The 24,026-nt window shown below is 44.0% G+C and overlaps 1 protein-coding gene across 3 annotated transcripts in view; it reads right to left on the bottom strand.

Annotated features, from left to right (window-relative positions):
• LOC124023155 (neurocalcin-delta A) overlaps positions 1 to 24,026 on the bottom strand; it is a 105,363-nt gene that overhangs the window by 21,080 nt on the left and 60,257 nt on the right. For all 3 annotated transcript variants that reach the window (XM_046337692.1, XM_046337693.1, XM_046337690.1), the window contains exons 2-4: positions 15,719 to 16,120; positions 13,016 to 13,121; positions 4,470 to 4,595 (exon numbers count right to left, since the gene is read on the bottom strand). In XM_046337692.1, the coding sequence (XP_046193648.1) occupies positions 4,498 to 4,595; positions 13,016 to 13,121; positions 15,719 to 16,096 (582 nt within the window). In that variant the 5' untranslated portion in view covers positions 16,097 to 16,120 and the 3' untranslated portion in view covers positions 4,470 to 4,497. The remainder of the gene's footprint in view (positions 1 to 4,469; positions 4,596 to 13,015; positions 13,122 to 15,718; positions 16,121 to 24,026) is intronic.

Raw genomic sequence — 24,026 nt, forward strand, 5'->3', positions numbered from 1 at the left:
TAGTGGATGTAACAGACTGGTTAGTGGAGGTAACAGACTGGTTAGTGGAGGTTGGTGGAGGTAACAGACTGGTTAGTGGGTAACAGACTGGTTAGTGGAGGTAACAGACTGGTTAGTGGATGTAACAGACTGGTTAGTGGAGGTAACAGACTGGTTAGTGGATGTAACAGACTGGTTAGTGGAGGTAACAGACTGGTTAGTGGATGTAACAGACTGGTTAGTGGAGGTAACAGACTGGTTAGTGGAGGTTGGTGGAGGTAACAGACTGGTTAGTGGATGTAACAGACTGGTTAGTGGAGGTAACAGACTGGTTAGTGGAGGTTAGTGGATGTAACAGACTGGTTAGTGGAGGTTGGTGGAGGTAACAGACTGGTTAGTGGATGTAACAGACTGGTTAGTGGAGGTTGGTGGAGGTAACAGACTGGTTAGTGGAGGTAACAGACTGGGTGGAGGTAACAGACTGGTTAGTGGAGGTAACAGACTGGGTGGAGGTAACAGACTGGTTAGTGGATGTAACAGACTGGTTAGTGGTAACAGACTGGTTAGTGGAGGTAACAGACTGGTTAGTGGAGGTAACAGACTGGTTAGGTTGGTGGAGGTAACAGACTGGTTAGTGGATGTAACAGACTGGTTAGTGGAGTGTAACAGACTGGTTAGTGGAGGTAACAGACTGGTTAGTGGAGGTAACAGACTGGTTAGTGGAGGTTGGTGGAGGTAACAGACTGGTTAGTGGAGGTAACAGACTGGTTAGTGGAGGTAACAGACTGGTTAGTGGAGGTTGGTGGAGGTAACAGACTGGTTAGTGGAGGTTGGTGGAGGTAACAGACTGGTTAGTGGAGGTAACAGACTGGTTAGTGGAGGTCAGTGGATGTAACAGACTGGTTAGTGGAGGTAACAGACTGGTTAGTGGAGGTTGGTGGATGTAACAGACTGGTTAGTGGAGGTTGGTGGATGTAACAGACTGGTTAGTGGAGGTAACAGACTGGTTAGTGGAGGTAACAGACTGGTTAGTGGATGTAACAGACTGGTTAGTGGAGGTTAGTGGAGGTAACAGACTGGTTAGTGGAGGTTGGTGGATGTAACAGACTGGTTAGTGGAGGTAACAGACTGGTTAGTGGAGGTAACAGACTGGTTAGTGGAGGTTAGTGGAGGTAACAGACTGGTTAGTGGAGGTAACAGACTGGTTAGTGGAGGTTAGTGGAGGTAACAGACTGGTTAGTGGAGGTTAGTGGAGGTAACAGACTGGTTAGTGGAGGTAACAGACTGGTTAGTGGAGGTAACAGACTGGTTAGTGGAGGTTAGTGGAGGTAACAGACTGGTTAGTGGAGGTAACAGACTGGTTAGTGGAGGTTAGTGGAGGTAACAGACTGGTTAGTGGAGGTAACAGACTGGTTAGTGGAGGTAACAGACTGGTTAGTGGAGGGTGGAGGTAACAGACTGGTTAGTGGAGGTAACAGAGACTGGTTAGTGGAGGTAACAGACTGGTTAGTGGAGGTAACAGACTGGTTAGTGGAGGTAACAGACTGGTTAGTGGAGGTTGGTGGATGTAACAGACTGGTTAGTGGAGGTTGGTGGAGGTAACAGACTGGTTAGTGGATGTAACAGACTGGTTAGTGGAGGTAACAGACTGGTTAGTGGATGTAACAGACTGGTTAGTGGAGGTAACAGACTGGTTAGTGGATGTAACAGACTGGTTAGTGGAGGTAACAGACTGGTTAGTGGATGTAACAGACTGGTTAGTGGAGGTAACAGACTGGTTAGTGGAGGTTGGTGGAGGTAACAGACTGGTTAGTGGATGTAACAGACTGGTTAGTGGAGGTAACAGACTGGTTAGTGGAGGTTAGTGGATGTAACAGACTGGTTAGTGGAGGTTGGTGGAGGTAACAGACTGGTTAGTGGATGTAACAGACTGGTTAGTGGTGGAGGTAACAGACTGGTTAGTGGAGGTAACAGACTGGTTGGTGGAGGTAACAGACTGGTTAGTGGAGGTAACAGACTGGTTAGTGGAGGTAACAGACTGGTTAGTGGATGTAACAGACTGGTTAGTGGATGTAACAGACTGGTTAGTGGAGGTAACAGACTGGTTAGTGGAGGTAACAGACTGGTTAGTGGAGGTAACAGACTGGTTAGTGGATGTAACAGACTGGTTAGTGGAGGTTGGTGGAGGTAACAGACTGGTTAGTGGAGGTAACAGACTGGTTAGTGGAGGTAACAGACTGGTTAGTGGAGGTTGGTGGAGGTAACAGACTGGTTAGTGGAGGTAACAGACTGGTTAGTGGAGGTAACAGACTGGTTAGTGGAGGTAACAGACTGGTTAGTGGAGGTTGGTGGAGGTAACAGACTGGTTAGTGGAGGTTGGTGGAGGTAACAGACTGGTTAGTGGAGGTAACAGACTGGTTAGTGGAGGTTGGTGGATGTAACAGACTGGTTAGTGGAGGTAACAGACTGGTTAGTGGAGGTTGGTGGATGTAACAGACTGGTTAGTGGAGGTTGGTGGATGTAACAGACTGGTTAGTGGAGGTTAGTGGAGGTAACAGACTGGTTAGTGGAGGTTAGTGGAGGTAACAGACTGGTTAGTGGAGGTTGGTGGAGGTAACAGACTGGTTAGTGGAGGTAACAGACTGGTTAGTGGAGGTAACAGACTGGTGTAACAGACTGGTTAGTGGAGGTAACAGACTGGTTAGTGGAGGTTAGTGGATGTAACAGACTGGTTAGTGGAGGTTAGTGGAGGTAACAGACTGGTTAGTGGAGGTTAGTGGATGTAACAGACTGGTTAGTGGAGGTTGGTGGATGTAACAGACTGGTTAGTGGAGGTTGGTGGATGTAACAGACTGGTTAGTGGAGGTTGGTGGATGTAACAGACTGGTTAGTGGAGGTTGGTGGATGTAACAGACTGGTTAGTGGAGGTTGGTGGAGGTAACAGACTGGTTAGTGGAGGTTAACAGTGGAGTGGAGGTAACAGACTGGTTAGTGGAGGTAACAGACTGGTTAGTGGAGGGAGGATGGAGGTAACAGACTGGTTAGTGGAGGTTGTTAGTGGAGGATGGAGGTAACAGACTGGTTAGTGGAGGAGTGGAGGTAACAGACTGGTTAGTGGAGGTAACAGACTGGTTAGTGGACTGGTTGGTGGAGGTAACAGACTGGTTAGTGGAGTAACAGACTGGTTGGAGGTGGAGGTAACAGACTGGTTAGTGGAGGGTGGAGGTAACAGACTGGTTAGTGGAGGTAACAGACTGGTTAGTGGAGGTTGGTGGATGTAACAGACTGGTTAGTGGAGGTTAGTGGAGGTTAGTGGAGGTAACAGACTGGTTAGTGGAGGTTAGTGGAGGTAACAGACTGGTTAGTGGAGGTTAGTGGAGGTAACAGACTGGTTAGTGGAGGTTAGTGGAGGTAACAGACTGGTTAGTGGAGGTTGGTGGGTAACAGACTGGTTAGTGGAGGTAACAGACTGGTTGGAGGTTAGTGGAGGTAACAGACTGGTTAGTGGAGGTAACAGACTGGTTAGTGGAGGTAACAGACTGGTTAGTGGAGGTAACAGAGTGGAGGTAACAGACTGGAGTGGTTAGTGGAGGTAACAGACTGGTTAGTGGAGTGTAGTGGAGGTAACAGACTGGTTAGTGGAGGTAACAGACTGGTTAGTGGAGGTTAGTGGAGGTAACAGACTGGTTAGTGGAGGTTAGTGGAGGTAACAGACTGGTTAGTGGAGGTAACAGACTGGTTAGTGGAGGTTAGTGGAGGTAACAGACTGGTTAGTGGAGGTAACAGACTGGTTAGTGGAGGTTAGTGGAGGTAACAGACTGGTTAGTGGAGGTAACAGACTGGTTAGTGGAGGTAACAGACTGGTTAGTGGAGGTTAGTGGAGGTAACAGACTGGTTAGTGGAGGTAACAGACTGGTTAGTGGAGGTAACAGACTGGTTAGTGGAGGTTAGTGGATGTAACAGACTGGTTAGTGGAGGTAACAGACTGGTTAGTGGAGGTTAGTGGAGGTAACAGACTGGTTAGTGGAGGTAACAGACTGGTTAGTGGAGGTAACAGACTGGTTAGTGGAGGTTAGTGGAGGTAACAGACTGGTTAGTGGAGGTAACAGACTGGTTAGTGGAGGTAACAGACTGGTTAGTGGAGGTTAGTGGAGGTAACAGACTGGTTGGTAGTGGAGGTAACAGACTGGTTAGTGGAGGTTAGTGGAGGTAACAGACTGGTTAGTGGAGGTAACAGACTGGTTAGTGGAGGTAACAGACTGGTTAGTGGAGGTAACAGACTGGTTAGTGGAGGTTAGTGGAGGTAACAGACTGGTTAGTGGAGGTAACAGACTGGTTAGTGGAGGTAACAGACTGGTTAGTGGAGGTAACAGACTGGTTAGTGGAGGTAACAGACTGGTTAGTGGAGGTTAGTGGAGGTAACAGTAGGGGTGAAACATACACAGGAATGAAACGAACAGGAAACCTAAATGAATAGAGTGTAGCCTTACATTGTCTTGACCCTCAAGGTCGGGCGGTTTAGAACTGCCCAGCGCTGCTGGGGTCACACTGCAACAGGCGCACAATGGAGGGGTCACTTTTAGCCCCTTTAATGAACTCTTCCAGAGACAGTTTACCTGGAGAAACACAACAGGAGACAGTCAGGTTAGATGAACCTTTAATGAACTCTTCCAGAGACAGTTTACCTGGAGAAACACAACAGGAGACAGTCAGGTTAGATGAACCTTTAATGAACCCCCTAGAGACAGTTTACCTGGAGAAACACAACAACAGGAGACAGTCAGGTTAGATTAACCTTTAATGAACTCTTCCAGAGACAGTTTACCTGGAGAAACACTAGACATATGAGTGTATATCATTATCAAATAGAGACCTCGACGTTTGGACAACAATCTGAAAACCATTGAGTAAGTAGGTCCCCAACTGGTGGTAGCCCTAGTAGTCAGATGTGGGATTATTAACAGGTGGGATTATTAATATGTGGTAACCCTAGTAGTCAGATGTGGGATTATTAACAGGTGGGATTATTAATATGTGGTTACCCTAGTAGTCAGATGTGGGATTATTAACAGGTGGTAACCCTAGTAGTCAGATGTGGGATTATTAACAGGTGGGATTATTAACATGTGGTAACCCTAGTAGTCAGATGTGGGATTATTAACAGGTGGGATTATTAACAGGTGGTAGCCCTAGTAGTCAGATGTGGGATTATTAACAGGTGGGATTATTAACAGGTGGTAGCCCTAGTAGTCAGATGTGGGATTATTAACAGGTGGGATTATTAACAGGTGGGATTATTAACAGGTGGGATTATTAACAGGTGGGATTATTAACAGGTGGTAGCCCTAGTAGTCAGATGTGGGATTATTAACAGGTGGTAGCCCTAGTAGTCAGATGTGGGATTATTAACAGGTGGGATTATTAATATGTGGTAACCCTAGTAGTCAGATGTGGGATTATTAACATGTGGTAACCCTAGTAGTCAGATGTGGGATTATTAACATGTGGGATTATTAACATGTGGTAACCCTAGTAGTCAGATGTGGGATTATTAACATGTGGTAACCCTAGTAGTCAGATGTGGGATTATTAACATGTGGGATTATTAACATGTGGTAACCCTAGTAGTCAGATGTGGGATTATTAACAGGTGGGATTATTAATATGTGGTAACCCTAGTAGTCAGATGTGGGATTATTAACAGGTGGGATTATTAACAGGTGGGATTATTAACAGGTGGGATTATTAACAGGTGGGATTATTAACAGGTGGGATTATTAACAGGTGGTAGCCCTAGTAGTCAGATGTGGGATTATTAACAGGTGGTAGCACTAGTAGTCAGATGTGGGATTATTAACAGGTGGGATTATTAACAGGTGGGATTATTAACAGGTGGTAGCCCTAGTAGTCAGATGTGGGATTATTAACAGGTGGTAGCACTAGTAGTCAGATGTGGGATTATTAACAGGTGGGATTATTAACATGTGGTAACCCTAGTAGTCAGATGTGGGATTATTAACATGTGGTAACCCTAGTAGTCAGATGTGGGATTATTAACAGGTGGTAACCCTAGTAGTCAGATGTGGGATTATTAACATGTGGTAACCCTAGTAGTCAGATGTGGGATTATTAACAGGTGGGATTATTAACAGGTGGGATTATTAATATGTGGTAACCCTAGTAGTCAGATGTGGGATTATTAACAGGTGGTAAGCCTAGTAGTCAGATGTGGGATTATTAACAGGTGGTAGCCCTAGTAGTCAGATGTGGGATTATTAACAGGTGGTAACCCTAGTAGTCAGATGTGGGATTATTAACAGGTGGGATTATTAATATGTGGTAACCCTAGTAGTCAGATGTGGGATTATTAACAGGTGGTAGCCCTAGTAGTCAGATGTGGGATTATTAACAGGTGGGATTATTAATATGTGGTAGCCCTAGTAGTCAGATGTGGGATTATTAACAGGTGGGATTATTAATATGTGGTAACCCTAGTAGTCAGATGTGGGATTATTAACAGGTGGTAGCCCTAGTAGTCAGATGTGGGATTATTAACAGGTGGTAACCCTAGTAGTCAGATGTGGGATTATTAACAGGTGGGATTATTAATATGTGGTAACCCTAGTAGTCAGATGTGGGATTATTAACAGGTGGTAGCTGTGGTAGTCAGATGTGGGATTATTAACAGGTGGTAGCTGTGGTAGTCAGATGTGGGATTATTAACAGGTGGGATTATTAACAGGTGGTAACCCTAGTAGTCAGATGTGGGATTATTAACAGGTGGTAGCTCCGGTAGTCAGATGTGGGATTATTAACAGGTGGGATTATTAATATGTGGTAACCCTAGTAGTCAGATGTGGGATTATTAACATGTGGGATTATTAATATGTGGTAACCCTAGTAGTCAGATGTGGGATTATTAACATGTGGGATTATTAATATGTGGTAACCCTAGTAGTCAGATGTGGGATTATTAACATGTGGGATTATTAATATGTGGTAACCCTAGTAGTCAGATGTGGGATTATTAACATGTGGGATTATTAATATGTGGTAACCCTAGTAGTCAGATGTGGGATTATTAACATGTGGGATTATTAATATGTGGTAACCCTAGTAGTCAGATGTGGGATTATTAACATGTGGGATTATTAATATGTGGTAACCCTAGTAGTCAGATGTGGGATTATTAACATGTGGGATTATTAATATGTGGTAACCCTAGTAGTCAGATGTGGGATTATTAACATGTGGGATTATTAATATGTGGTAACCCTAGTAGTCAGATGTGGGATTATTAACAGGTGGGATTATTAACAGGTGGGATTATTAACAGGTGGTAGCTGTGGTAGTCAGATGTGGGATTATTAACATGTGGTAGCCCTAGTAGTCAGATGTGGGATTATTAACATGTGGTAGCCCTAGTAGTCAGATGTGGGATTATTAACAGGTGGGATTATTAATATGTGGTAACCCTAGTAGTCAGATGTGGGATTATTAACAGGTGGTAGCCCTAGAAATCAGATGTGAGATTATTAACATGTGGTAACCCTAGAAATCAGATGTGGGATTATTAACAGGTGGTAACACAGTATCCACATGTTCATATCGTCATACCATCCTTCTCATCCCAGGATTTAGGGTATTACCTGTTTAGCACAGAAGGGGGCGCTAAAAAACAAGAAAAACCCATTGGGTCTCTATTACCAGAATGCTAACCAAATTACCACAAACCAATAGCAAAATCACATTGACGCTGTTAGCTAAATGCTAACAAGCGAAAAAAGTACATAAACTAATTGCAAAGACAAACAAATCCATCTCATAAAGTTATACAAGCATAGCTAGTAGTTACCAGATGTATAGATATACAAGCATAGCTAGTAGTTACCGGATGTATAGATATACAAGCATAGCTAGTAGTTACCGGATGTAGAGATATACAAGCATAGCTAGTAGTTACCGGATGTAGAGATATACAAGCATAGCTAGTAGTTACCGGATGTAGAGATATACAAGCATAGCTAGTAGTTACCGGATGTAGAGATATACAAGCATAGCTAGTAGTTACCGGATGTAGAGATATACAAGCATAGCTAGTAGTTACCGGATGTAGAGATATACAAGCATAGCTAGTAGTTACCGGATGTAGAGATATACAAGCATAGCTAGTAGTTACCGGATGTAGAGATATACAAGCATAGCTAGTAGTTACCGGATGTAGAGTTATACAAGCATAGCTAGTAGTTACCGGATGTATAGATATACAAGCATCACTAGTAGTTACCGGATGTATAGATATACAAGCATAGTTAGTAGTTACCGGATGTATAGATATACAAGCATAGTTAGTAGTTACCGGATGTATAGATATACAAGCATAGTTAGTAGTTACCGGATGTATAGATATACAAGCATAGCTAGCTAGTAGTTACCGGATGTATAGATATACAAGCATAGTTAGCTAGTAGTTACCGGATGTATAGATATACAAGCATAGTTAGTAGTTACCGGATGTATAGATATACAAGCATAGTTAGTAGTTACCGGATGTATAGATATACAAGCATAGCTAGCTAGTAGTTACCGGATGTAGAGATATACAAGCATAGCTAGCTAGTAGTTACCAGATGTAGAGATATACAAGCATAGCTAGCTAGTAGTTACCGGATGTAGAGATATACAAGCATAGTTAGTAGTTACCGGATGTAGAGATATACAAGCATAGCTAGCTAGTAGTTACTGGATGTAGAGATATACAAGCATAGTTAGTAGTTACCGGATGTAAAGTTATACAAGCATAGTTAGTAGTTAACGGATGTAGAGATATACAAGCATAGTTAGTAGTTACCGGATGTAAAGTTATACAAGCATAGATGTTAACGGATGTAGAGATATACAACATAGCATACCGGATGTAGTAGTTAACGGATGTAGAGATATACAAGCATAGCTAGTAGTTACCGGATGTAGAGATATACAAGCATAGTTAGTAGTTACCGGATGTAGAGATATACAAGCATAGCTAGTAGTTACCGGATGTAGAGATATACAAGCATAGTTAGTAGTTACCGGATGTAGAGATATACAAGCATAGTTAGTAGTTACCGGATGTAGAGATATACAAGCATAGCTAGCTAGTAGTTACCGGATGTAGAGATATACAAGCATAGCTAGTAGTTACCGGATGTAATGTTATACAAGCATAGTTAGTAGTTACCGGATGTAGAGATATACAAGCATAGTTAGTAGTTACCGGATGTAGAGATATACAAGCATAGTTAGTAGTTACCGGATGTAGAGATATACAAGCATAGTTAGTAGTTACCGGATGTAGAGATATACAAGCATAGTTAGTAGTTAACGGATGTAGAGATATACAAGCATAGCTAGTAGTTACCGGATGTAGAGATATACAAGCATAGTTAGTAGTTACCGGATGTAGAGATATACAAGCATAGCTAGCTAGTAGTTACCGGATGTAGAGATATACAAGCATAGTTAGTAGTTACCGGATGTAGAGATATACAAGCATAGTTAGTAGTTACCGGATGTAGAGATATACAAGCAGTAGTTATGTAGATTAGCATAGCTAGTAGGATGTAGAGATATACATAGCAGATATAGATATACAAGTAGTAGTAGTTACCGGATGTAGAGATATACAAGCATAGCTAGTAGTTACCGGATGTAGAGATATACAAGCATAGCTAGTAGTTACCGGATGTAGAGATATACAAGCATAGCTAGTAGTTACCGGATGTATAGATATACAAGCATAGTTAGTAGTTACCGGATAGTTACCGGATGTAGAGATATACAAGCATAGCTAGTAGTTACCGGATGTAGAGATATACAAGCATAGTTAGTAGTTACCGGATGTAGAGATATACAAGCATAGCTAGTAGTTACCGGATGTAGAGATATACAAGCATAGCTAGTAGTTACCGGATGTAGAGATATACAAGCATAGTTAGTAGTTACCGGATGTAGATGATATACAAGCATAGTTAGTAGTTACCGGATGTAGAGATATACAAGCATAGTTAGTAGTTACCGGATGTAGAGATATACAAGCATAGCTAGTAGTTACCGGATGTAGAGATATACAAGCATAGTTAGTAGTTACCGGATGTAGAGATATACAAGCATAGTTAGTAGTTACCGGATGTATGAGATATACAAGCATAGTTAGTAGTTACCGGATGTAGAGATATACAAGCATAGCTAGTAGTTACCGGATGTAGAGATATACAAGCATAGCTAGTAGTTACCGGATGTAGAGATATACAAGCCGGATAGATATAGCATAGCTAGTAGTTACCGGATGTAGAGATATACAAGCATAGTTAGTAGTTACCGGATGTAGAGATATACAAGCATAGTTAGTAGTTACCGGATGTAGAGATATACAAGCATAGTTAGTAGTTACCGGATGTAGAGATATACAAGCATAGTTAGTAGTTACCGGATGTAGAGATATACAAGCATAGTTAGCTAGTAGTTACCGGATGTAGAGATATACAAGCATAGCTAGTAGTTACCGGATGTAGAGATATACAAGCATAGCTAGTAGTTACCGGATGTAGAGATATACAAGCATAGTTAGTAGTTACCGGATGTAGAGATATACAAGCATAGTTAGTAGTTACCGGATGTAGAGATATACAAGCATAGTTAGTAGTTACCGGATGTAGAGATATACAAGCATAGTTAGTAGTTACCGGATGTAGAGATATACAAGCATAGCTAGTAGTTACCGGATGTAGAGATATACAAGCATATAGTAGTTAGCTAGTAGTTACCGGATGTATAGATATACAAGGATGTAGTTACCGGATGTAAGATATACAAGCATAGTTAGTAGTTACCGGATGTAGAGATATACAAGCATAGTTAGTAGTTACCGGATGTAGAGATATACAAGCATAGTTAGTAGTTACCGGATGTAGAGATATACAAGCATAGTTAGTAGTTACCGGATGTAGAGATATACAAGCATAGTTAGTAGTTACCGGATGTATAGATATACAAGCATAGCTAGTAGTTACCGGATGTAGAGATATACAAGCATAGCTAGTAGTTACCGGATGTAGAGATATACAAGCATAGTTAGTAGTTACCGGATGTAGAGATATACAAGCATAGTTAGTAGTTACCGGATGTAGAGATATACAAGCATAGCTAGTAGTTACCGGATGTATAGATATACAAGCATAGCTAGTAGTTACCGGATGTATAGTTATACAAGCATAGCTAGCTAGTAGTTACCGGATGTAGAGATATACAAGCATAGTTAGCTAGTAGTTACCGGATGTATAGATATACAAGCATAGCTAGCTAGTAGTTACCGGATGTATAGATATACAAGCATAGCTAGCTAGTAGTTACCGGATGTATAGATATACAAGCATAGCTAGTTAGTAGTTACCGGATGTATAGATATACAAGCATAGTTAGTAGATACCGGATGTATAGATATACAAGCATAGTTAGTAGATACCGGATGTAGAGATATACAAGCATAGCTAGTAGTTACCGGATGTATAGATATACAAGCATAGTTAGTAGTTACCGGATGTAGAGATATACAAGCATAGTTAGTAGTTACCGGATGTAGAGATATACAAGCATAGTTAGTAGTTACCGGATGTATAGATATACAAGCATAGTTAGTAGTTACCGGATGTATAGATATACAAGCATAGTTAGTAGTTACCGGATGTATAGATATACAAGCATAGTTAGTAGTTACCGGATGTATAGATATACAAGCATAGTTAGTAGTTACCGGATGTAAAGTTATACAAGCATAGTTAGTAGTTAGCGGATGTAGAGATGTACAAGCATAGCTAGTAGTTACCGGATGTAGAGATATACAAGCATAGCTAGTAGTTACCGGATGTAGAGATATACAAGCATAGCTAGCTAGTAGTTACCGGATGTAGAGATATACAAGCATAGTTAGTAGTTACCGGATGTATAGATATACAAGCATAGCTAGTAGTTACCAGATGTAGAGATATACAAGCATAGTTAGTAGTTACCGGATGTAGAGATATACAAGCATAGCTAGTAGTTACCGGATGTATAGATATACAAGCATAGTTAGTAGTTACCGGATGTAGAGATATACAAGCATAGCTAGTAGTTACCGGATGTAGAGTTATACAAGCATAGTTAGTAGATACCGGATGTAGAGATATACAAGCATAGCTAGTAGTTACCGGATGTATAGATATACAAGCATAGCTAGTAGTTACCGGATGTATAGATATACAAGCATAGCTAGCTAGTAGTTACCGGATGTAGAGATATACAAGCATAGTTAGTAGTTACCGGATGTAGAGATATACAAGCATAGCTAGTAGTTACCGGATGTAGAGATATACAAGCATAGCTAGTAGTTACCGGATGTAGAGATATACAAGCATAGTTAGTAGTTACCGGATGTATAGATATACAAGCATAGTTAGTAGTTACCGGATGTAGAGATATACAAGCATAGCTAGTAGTTACCGGATGTAAAGTTATACAAGCATAGCTAGTAGTTACCGGATGTATAGATATACAAGCATAGCTAGTAGTTACCGGATGTAAAGTTATACAAGCATAGCTAGTAGTTACCGGATGTATAGATATACAAGCATAGCTAGTAGTTACCGGATGTAAGATATACAAGCATAGTTAGTAGGTAGGTATACCAGTACACTCCCTCTATCGGCTGCCACTGTGGGCTGTAATGTGTGGATGAGATGAGACCTACATAGTTAGTAGGTATACCCTATACCAGTACACTAACACGGTATACCAGTACACTAACACGGTATACCCTATACCAGTACACTCCCTCTATCGGCTGCCACTGTGGGCTGTAATGTGTGGATGAGATGAGACCTACATAGTTAGTAGGTATACCCTATACCAGTACACTAACACGGTATACCAGTACACTAACACGGTATACCCTATACCAGTACACTCCCTCTATCGGCTGCCACTGTGGGCTGTAATGTGTGGATGAGATGAGACCTACCGTCTCTGTTGGTGTCCATCTGTCTGAAGATCTTCTCTGTTCTCTTCTCTGGAGTGGACTCGTCTTCTGGCATCTTCATCACAGACGACACCATCTTATAGATGGCCTGGAGAATAAACACACAGACACTATCTTATAGATGGCCTGGAGAATAAACACACAGACACCATCTTATAGATGGCCTGGAGAATAAACACACAGACACCATCTTATAGATATCCTGGAGAATTAAACACACAGACACCATCTTATAGATGGCCTGGAGAATTAAACACACAGACACCATCTTATAGATGGCCTGGAGAATAAACACACAGACACCATCTTATAGATATCCTGGAGAATTAAACACACAGACACCATCTTATAGATGGCCTGGAGAATAAACACACAGACATCCTGGAGAATTAAACACACAGACACTATCTTATAGATATCCTGGAGAATTAAACACACAGACACCATCTTATAGATATCCTGGAGAATTAAACACACAGATATCCTGGAGAATTAAACACACAGATATCCTGAAGAATTAAACACACAGATATCCTGAAGAATTAAACACATACAGACACCATCTTATAGATATCCTGGAGAATTAAACACACACAGACACCATCTTATAGATATCCTGGAGAATTAAACACACAGATATCCTGGAGAATTAAACACACAGATATCCTGGAGAATTAAACACACAGACACCATCTTATAGATATCCTGGAGAATTAAAACACAGATATCATCTTATAGATATCCTGGTGAATTAAACACACAGATATCCTGGAGAATAAACACACAGACACCATCTTATAGATATCCTGGAGAATTAAAACACAGATATCTTATAGATATCCTGGAGAATTAAACACACAGATATCCTGGAGAATAAACACACAGACACCATCTTATAGATATCCTGGAGAATAAACACACAGATATCCTGGAGAATTAAACACACAGACACCATCTTATAGATATCCTGGAAAATAAACACACAGGCACCATCTTATAGATATCCTGAAGAATTAAACACACAGATATCATCTTATAGATGGCCTGGAGAATAAACACACAGACACCATCTTATAGATATCCTGGAGAATTAAACACAGAGACACCATCTTATAGATATCCTGGAGAATTAAACACACAGACACCATCTTATAGATATCCTGGAGAATTAAAACACACAGACACTATGTTATACCCTGAACAAAAATATAAACACAACTCTAGTTCTATAGGAGGAATATGGTCTGGAAGGTTCTATTGGAGGAATATGGTCATCTCAGACCTCATATGTCTGTTTCTGTCTCACCTCCACCATCTCAGACCTCATATGTCTGTTCCTGTCTCACCTCTACCATCTCAGACCTCATATGTCTGTTCCTGTCTCACCTCTACCATCTCAGACCTCATGTCTGTTCCCGTCTCACCTCTACCATCTCAGACCTCGTGTCTGTTCCTGTCTCACCTCTACCATCTCAGACCTCATATGTCTGTTCCTGTCTCACCTCTACCATCTCAGACCTCATGTCTGTTCCCGTCTCACCTCTACCATCTCAGACCTCATGTCTGTTCCTGTCTCACCTCTACCATCTCAGACCTCATGTCTGTTCCTGTCTCACCTCTACCATCTCAGACCTCATATGTCTGTTCCTGTCTCACCTCTACCATCTCAGACCTCATGTCTGTTCCTGTCTCACCTCTACCATCTCAGACCTCCTCATATGTCTGTTCCTGTCTCACCTCTACCATCTCAGACCTCTCATATGTCTGTTCCTGTCTCACCTCTACCATCTCAGACCTCATATGTCTGTTCCTGTCTCACCTCTACCATCTCAGACCTCATATGTCTGTTCCTGTCTCACCTCTACCATCTCAGACCTCATGTCTGTTCCTGTCTCACCTCTACCATCTCAGACCTCATGTCTGTTCCTGTCTCACCTCTACCATCTCAGACCTCATGTCTGTTCCTGTCTCACCTCTATCATCTCAGACCTCATGTCTGTTCCTGTCTCACCTCTATCATCTCAGACCTCGTGTCTGTTCCTGTCTCACCTCTATCATCTCAGACCTCATGTCTGTTCCTGTCTCACCTCTACCATCTCAGACCTCATATGTCTGTTCCTGTCTCACCTCTACCATCTCAGACCTCCTCATATGTCTGTTCCTGTCTCACCTCTACCATCTCAGACCTCCTCATATGTCTGTTCCTGTCTCACCTCTACCATCTCAGACCTCATGTCTGTTCCTGTCTCACCTCTACCATCTCAGACCTCATGTCTGTTCCTGTCTCACCTCCACCATCTCAGACCTCATATGTCTGTTCCTGTCTCACCTCTACCATCTCAGACCTTGTGTCTGTTCCTGTCTCACCTCTATCATCTCAGACCTCATATGTCTGTTCCTGTCTCACCTCTATCATCTCAGACTTGCTGATGTATCCGTTCCCGTCCAGGTCGTGCCTACAAATAACTCACACCAGAACTACAAATCCCAGCTCTCTGTTCCCGCCTCACCTCTACAATCTCAGACCTATAACTCACACCAGAACTACAAATCCCAGCTCTCTGTTCCCGCCTCACCTCTACCATCTCAGACCTCATATGTCTGTTCCCGTCCAGGTCGTACATACCGTGCCTACAAATAACTCACACCAGAACTACAAATCCCAGCTCTCTGTTCCCGCCTCACCTGTACGATCTCCAGCATCTCAGACTTGCTGATGTATCCGTTCCCGTCCAGGTCGTACATGCTGAAGGCCCACTTCAGTTTCTGCTCCAGTTTGCCCCGCGACGTGACGCTCAGAGCGATGATGAACTCCCGGAAGTCTATGGTCCCGTCCCCGTTGGCGTCGAAGGTACGGAAGACGTGCTCTGCGAACTTGGAGGCGTCTCCGTAAGGGAAGAAGTTACCGTAGATCTTCTTAAACTCCTCCATGGAGAGGTTCCCGCTGGGGCAGTCTCTCAGGAAGCCCTTGTACCACTCCTGGATCTCATGCTCTGTGAAGTCCGTGCTCTCCAGCAGATCCTGCATCACCTCAGGGCGGAGTTTGCTGTTCTGCTTCCCCATGACTGGTGGTTACTATAGTAACAGCTGGAAGAGAGAGAGAGAGAGAGGGGAAACAGAAGCTGAGAAAGGGAGAGGAAGATGTCCACTAGAGTACTGAAGACCACGATGATAAACAGCTAACAGAAAGAACAAGACGTTAGCTGAATGTTGACGGCTGTACAGAGAAATTAGAGATGCACATCCCACATGACACAGGAGAAGAAAAAGGACCCAAAATGTATGTTTGGTTGTTTGCATATCACAGAAAGCTTCATTAAAAGACTACTTAGTTATCAGAGCAGCAAAGTAAGCAGACAGAACAGTGTCTCTCTACTGCTATGCAACCAAACCGCCTGTATCCTTCTCAGGTACCCTTCACTGTGGAACGAGGGAGAAGTGGACTTCACTGTGTCCAGGAGTCTTCACATGCTCAAACGTAACCAAACATATTGTTCTGTCTGAAGTGACAGACAGACAGACAGACAGGCAGGCAGGCAGGCAGGCAGGCAGGCAGGCAGGCAGAAATATGTCCATGCAGACTGACAGGCAGACAGAAATATGTCCATGTACTGAACCTAGAAAACACCTGGAGACACACCGGAGACAGACACTACTAAACCTACGGCTGTAGTAAACACCTGGAGACAGACACTACTGAACCTACGGCTGTAGAAAACACCTGGAGACAGACACTACTGAACCTACGGCTGTAGTAAACACCTGGGAGACAGACACTACTGAACCTACGGCTGTAGAAAACACCTGGAGACAGACACACTGAACTGAACCTACAGCTGTAGAAAACACCTGGGACACAGACACTACTGAACCTACGGCTGTAGAAAACACCTGGGAGACAGACACTACTGAACCTACGGCTGTAGAAAAACACCTGTAGTAAACACCTGGAGACAGACACTACTGAACCTACGGCTGTAGAAAACACCTAGAGACAGACACTACTGTAGTAAACACCTGGGAGACAGACACTACTGAACCTACGGCTGTAGTAAACACCTGGAGACAGACACTACTGAACCTACGGCTGTAGTAAACACCTGGAGACAGACACTACTGAACCTACGGCTGTAGAAAACACCTAGAGACAGACACTACTGAACCTACGGCTGTAGTAAACACCTGGGAGACAGACACTACTGTAGAAAACACCTGGGAGACAGACACAACTGAACCTACGGCTGTAGTAAACACCTGGAGACAGACACTACTGAACCTACGGCTGTAGAAAACACCTAGAGACAGACACTACTGTAGTAAACACCTGGAGACAGACACTACTGAACCTACGGCTGTAGTAAACACCTGGAGACAGACACTACTGAACCTACGGCTGTAGAAAACACCTGGAGACAGACACTACTGAACCTACGGCTGTAGAAAACACCTAGAGACAGACACTACTGAACCTACGGCTGTAGTAAACACCTGGGAGACAGACACTACTGTAGAAAACACCTAGAGACAGACACTACTGAACCTACGGCTGTAGTAAACACCTGGAGACAGACACTACTGAACCTACGGCTGTAGTAAACACCTGGGAGACAGACACTACTGAACCTACGGCTGTAGTAAACACCTAGAGACAGACACTACTGAACCTACGGCTGTAGAAAACACCTAGAGACAGACACTACTGAACCTACGGCTGTAGTAAACACCTGGAGACAGACACTACTGAACCTACGGCTGTAGAAAACACCTGGAGACAGACACTACTGAACCTACGGCTGTAGTAAACACCTGGAGACAGACACTACTGAACCTACGGCTGTAGTAAACACCTGGAGACAGACACTACTGAACCTACGGCTGTAGAAAACACCTAGAGACAGACACTACTGTAGTAAACACCTGGAGACAGACACTAGTGAACCTACGGCTGTAGTAAACACCTGGAGACAGACACTACTGAACCTACGGCTGTAGTAAACACCTGGAGACAGACACTACTGAACCTACGGCTGTAGAAAACACCTAGAGACAGACACTACTGAACCTACGGCTGTAGTAAACACCTGGGAGACAGACACTACTGTAGAAAACACCTGGGAGACAGACACTACTGAACCTACGGCTGTAGTAAACACCTGGAGACAGACACTACTGAACCTACGGCTGTAGTAAACACCTGGGAGACAGACACTACTGAACCTACGGCTGTAGAAAACACCTAGAGACAGACACTACTGAACCTACGGCTGTAGAAAACACCTAGAGACAGACACTACTGTAGTAAACACCTGGAGACAGACACTACTGAACCTACGGCTGTAGTAAACACCTAGAGACAGACACTACTGAACCTACGGCTGTAGTAAACACCTGGGAGACAGACACTACTGTAGAAAACACCTGGGAGACAGACACTACTGAACCTACGGCTGTAGTAAACACCTGGAGACAGACACTACTGAACCTACGGCTGTAGTAAACACCTGGGAGACAGACACTACTGAACCTACGGCTGTAGAAAACACCTAGAGACAGACACTACTGAACCTACGGCTGTAGAAAACACCTAGAGACAGACACTACTGTAGTAAACACCTGGAGACAGACACTACTGAAACTACGGCTGTAGTAAACACCTGGAGACAGACACTACTGAACCTACGGCTGTAGAAAACACCTAGAGACAGACACTACTGTAGTAAACACCTGGAGACAGACACTACTGAACCTACGGCTGTAGTAAACACCTGGGAGACAGACACTACTGAACCTACGGCTGTAGTAAACACCTGGGAGACAGACACTACTGAACCTACGGCTGTAGAAAACACCTGGGAGACAGACACTACTGAACCTACGGCTGTAGAAAACACCTGGGAGACAGACACTACTGTAGAAAACACCTGGGAGACAGACACTACTGAACCTACGGCTGTAGTAAACACCTGGAGACAGACACTACTGAACCTACGGCTGTAGTAAACACCTGGGAGACAGACACTACTGAACCTACGGCTGTAGAAAACACCTAGAGACAGACACTACTGAACCTACGGCTGTAGAAAACACCTAGAGACAGACACTACTGTAGTAAACACCTGGAGACAGACACTACTGAACCTACGGCTGTAGTAAACACCTAGAGACAGACACTACTGAACCTACGGCTGTAGTAAACACCTGGGAGACAGACACTACTGTAGAAAACACCTGGGAGACAGACACTACTGAACCTACGGCTGTAGTAAACACCTGGAGACAGACACTACTGAACCTACGGCTGTAGTAAACACCTGGAGACAGACACTACTGAACCTACGGCTGTAGAAAACACCTAGAGACAGACACTACTGAACCTACGGCTGTAGAAAACACCTAGAGACAGACACTACTGAACCTACGGCTGTAGTAAACACCTGGAGACAGACACTACTGAACCTACGGCTGTAGAAAACACCTGGAGACAGACACTACTGAACCTACGGCTGTAGTAAACACCTGGAGACAGACACTACTGAACCTACGGCTGTAGAAAACACCTAGAGACAGACACTACTGAACCTACGGCTGTAGAAAACACCTGGAGACAGACACTACTGAACCTACGGCTGTAGAAAACACCTGGGAGACAGACACTACTGAACCTACGGCTGTAGTAAACACCTGGGAGACAGACACTACTGTAGAAAACACCTGGGAGACAGACACTACTGAACCTACGGCTGTAGTAAACACCTGGAGACAGACACTACTGAACCTACGGCTGTAGTAAACACCTGGGAGACAGACACTACTGAACCTACGGCTGTAGTAAACACCTGGGAGACAGACACTACTGAACCTACGGCTGTAGAAAACACCTAGAGACAGACACTACTGAACCTACGGCTGTAGTAAACACCTGGAGACAGACACTACTGAACCTACGGCTGTAGTAAACACCTGGAGACAGACACTACTGAACCTACGGCTGTAGTAAACACCTGGAGACAGACACTACTGAACCTACGGCTGTAGTAAACACCTGGAGACAGACACTACTGAACCTACGGCTGTAGAAAACACCTAGAGACAGACACTACTGTAGTAAACACCTGGAGACAGACACTAGTGAACCTACGGCTGTAGTAAACACCTGGAGACAGACACTACTGAACCTACGGCTGTAGTAAACACCTGGAGACAGACACTACTGAACCTACGGCTGTAGAAAACACCTAGAGACAGACACTACTGAACCTACGGCTGTAGTAAACACCTGGAGACAGACACTACTGAACCTACGGCTGTAGTAAACACCTGGGAGACAGACACTACTGAACCTACGGCTGTAGAAAACACCTAGAGACAGACACTACTGAACCTACGGCTGAAAACACCTAGAGAAACACCTAGTAAACACCTGGAGACAGACACTACTGAACCTACGGCTGTAGTAAACACCTAGAGACAGACACTACTGAACCTACGGCTGTAGTAAACACCTGGGAGACAGACACTACTGTAGAAAACACCTGGGAGACAGACACTACTGAACCTACGGCTGTAGTAAACACCTGGAGACAGACACTACTGAACCTACGGCTGTAGTAAACACCTGGGAGACAGACACTACTGAACCTACGGCTGTAGAAAACACCTAGAGACAGACTGAACCTACGGCTGTAGAAAACACCTAGAGACAGACACTACTGAACCTACGGCTGTAGTAAACACCTGGAGACAGACACTACTGAACCTACGGCTGTAGAAAACACCTGGAGACAGACACTACTGAACCTACGGCTGTAGTAAACACCTGGAGACAGACACTACTGAACCTACTGTAGAAAACACCTAGAGACAGACACTACTGAACCTACGGCTGAAAACACCTAGAGACAGACACTACTGTAGTAAACACCTGGAGACAGACACTACTGAACCTACGGCTGTAGTAAACACCTGGAGACAGACACTACTGAACCTACGGCTGTAGAAAACACCTAGAGACAGACACTACTGTAGTAAACACCTGGAGACAGACACTACTGAACCTACGGCTGTAGTAAACACCTGGGAGACAGACACTACTGAACCTACGGCTGTAGTAAACACCTGGAGACAGACACTACTGAACCTACGGCTGTAGTAAACACCTAGAGACAGACACTACTGAACCTACGGCTGTAGTAAACACCTGGGAGACAGACACTACTGTAGAAAACACCTGGGAGACAGACACTACTGAACCTACGGCTGTAGTAAACACCTGGAGACAGACACTACTGAACCTACGGCTGTAGTAAACACCTGGGAGACAGACACTACTGAACCTACGGCTGTAGAAAACACCTAGAGACAGACACTACTGAACCTACGGCTGTAGAAAACACCTAGAGACAGACACTACTGAACCTACGGCTGTAGTAAACACCTGGAGACAGACACTACTGAACCTACGGCTGTAGAAAACACCTGGAGACAGACACTACTGAACCTACGGCTGTAGTAAACACCTGGGAGACAGACACTACTGAACCTACGGCTGTAGAAAACACCTAGAGACAGACACTACTGAACCTACGGCTGTAGAAAACACCTAGAGACAGACACTACTGTAGTAAACACCTGGAGACAGACACTACTGAACCTACGGCTGTAGTAAACACCTGGAGACAGACACTACTGAACCTACGGCTGTAGAAAACACCTAGAGACAGACACTACTGTAGTAAACACCTGGAGACAGACACTACTGAACCTACGGCTGTAGTAAACACCTGGAGACAGACTACTGAACCTACGGCTGTAGTAAACACCTGGAGACAGACACTACTGAACCTACGGATAGAAAACACCTGGGAGACAGACACTACTGAACCTACGGCTGTAGAAAACACCTAGAGACAGACACTACTGAACCTACGGCTGTAGTAAACACCTGGGAGACAGACACTACTGTAGAAAACACCTGGGAGACAGACACTACTGAACCTACGGCTGTAGTAAACACCTGGAGACAGACACTAGAACCTACTGTAGTAAACACCTGGGAGACAGACACTACTGACGGCTGTAGTAAACACCTAGAGACAGACACTACTGAACCTACGGCTGTAGAAAACACCTAGAGACAGACACTACTGAACCTACGGCAGAGAAAACACCTAGAGACAGACACTACTGTAGTAAACACCTGGAGACAGACACTACTGAACCTACAGCTGTAGTAAACACCTGGAGACAGACACTACTGAACCTACGGCTGTAGTAAACACCGAGAGACAGACACTACTGAACCTACGGCTGTAGTAAACACCTGGAGACAGACACTACTGAACCTACGGCTGTAGTAAACAGATCGGGAGACAGACACTACTGAACCTACGGCTGTAGAAAACACCTAGAGACAGACACTACTGAACCTACGGCTGTAGAAAACACCTAGAGACAGACACTACTGAACAGGCGATAGTAAACACCTGGAGACAGACACTACTGAACCTACGGCTGTAGAAAACACCTGGAGACAGACACTACTGAACCTACGGCTGTAGTAAACACCTGGGAGACAGACACTACTGAACCTACGGCTGTAGAAAACACCTAGAGACAGACACTACTGAACCTACGGCTGTAGTAGAGACAGACACTACTGTAGTAAACAGAGACAGACACTACTGAACCTACGGCTGTAGTAAACACCTGGAGACAGACACTACTGAACCTACGGCTGTAGAAAACACCTAGAGACAGACACTAGTAAACACCTGGAGACAGACACTACTGAACCTACGGCTGTAGTAAACACCTGGAGACAGACACTACTGAACCTACGGCTGTAGTAAACACCTGGAGACAGACACTACTGAACCTACGACTGTAGAAAACACCTAGAGACAGACACTACTGAACAGACGGCTGTAGTAAACACTGGGAGACAGAACTACTGTAGAAAACACCTGGGAGACAGACACTACTGAACCTACGGCTGTAGTAAACACCTGGAGACAGACACTACTGAACCTACGGCTGTAGTAAACACCTGGGAGACAGACACTACTGAACCTACGGCTGTCAGAAAACACCTAGAGACAGACACTACTGAACCTACTAGAAAACACCTAGAGACAGACACTACTGTAGTAAACACCTGGAGACAGACACTACTGAACCACGGCTGTAGTAAACACCTAGAGACAGACACTACTGAACATACGGCTGTAGTAAACACCTGGGAGACAGACACTACTGTAGAAAACACCTGGGAGACAGACACTACTGAACCTACGGCTGTAGTAAACACCTGGAGACAGACACTACTGAACCTACGGCTGTAGTAAACACCTGGGAGACAGACACTACTGAACCTACGGCTGTAGAAAACACCTAGAGACAGACACTACTGAACCTACGGCTGTAGAAAACACCTAGAGACAGAGACTACTGAACTACGGCTGTAGTAAACACCTGGAGACAGACACTACTGAACCTACGGCTGTAGAAAACACCTGGAGACAGACACTACTGAACCTACGGCTAGTAAACACCTGGAGACAGACACTACTGAACCTACGGCTGTAGAAAACACCTAGAGACAGACACTACTGAACCTACGGCTGAAAACACCTAGAGACAGACACTACTGTAGTAAACACCTGGAGACAGACACTACTGAACCTACGGCTGTAGTAAACACCTAGAGACAGACACTACTGAACCTACGGCTGTAGAAAACACCTAGAGACAGACACTACTGTAGTAAACACCTGGAGACAGACACTACTGAACCTACGGCTGTAGTAAACACCTGGAGACAGACACTACTGAACCTACGGCTGTAGAAAACACCTGGAGACAGACACTACTGAACCTACGGCTGTAGAAAACACCTAGAGACAGACACTACTGAACCTACGGCTGTAGTAAACACCTGGGAGACAGACACTACAGAAAACACCTGGGAGACAGACACTACTGAACCTACGGCTGT

This window comes from Oncorhynchus gorbuscha, unplaced genomic scaffold, assembly GCF_021184085.1.
Source record: "Oncorhynchus gorbuscha isolate QuinsamMale2020 ecotype Even-year unplaced genomic scaffold, OgorEven_v1.0 Un_scaffold_1516, whole genome shotgun sequence".
Lineage (NCBI taxonomy): Eukaryota > Metazoa > Chordata > Actinopteri > Salmoniformes > Salmonidae > Oncorhynchus > Oncorhynchus gorbuscha.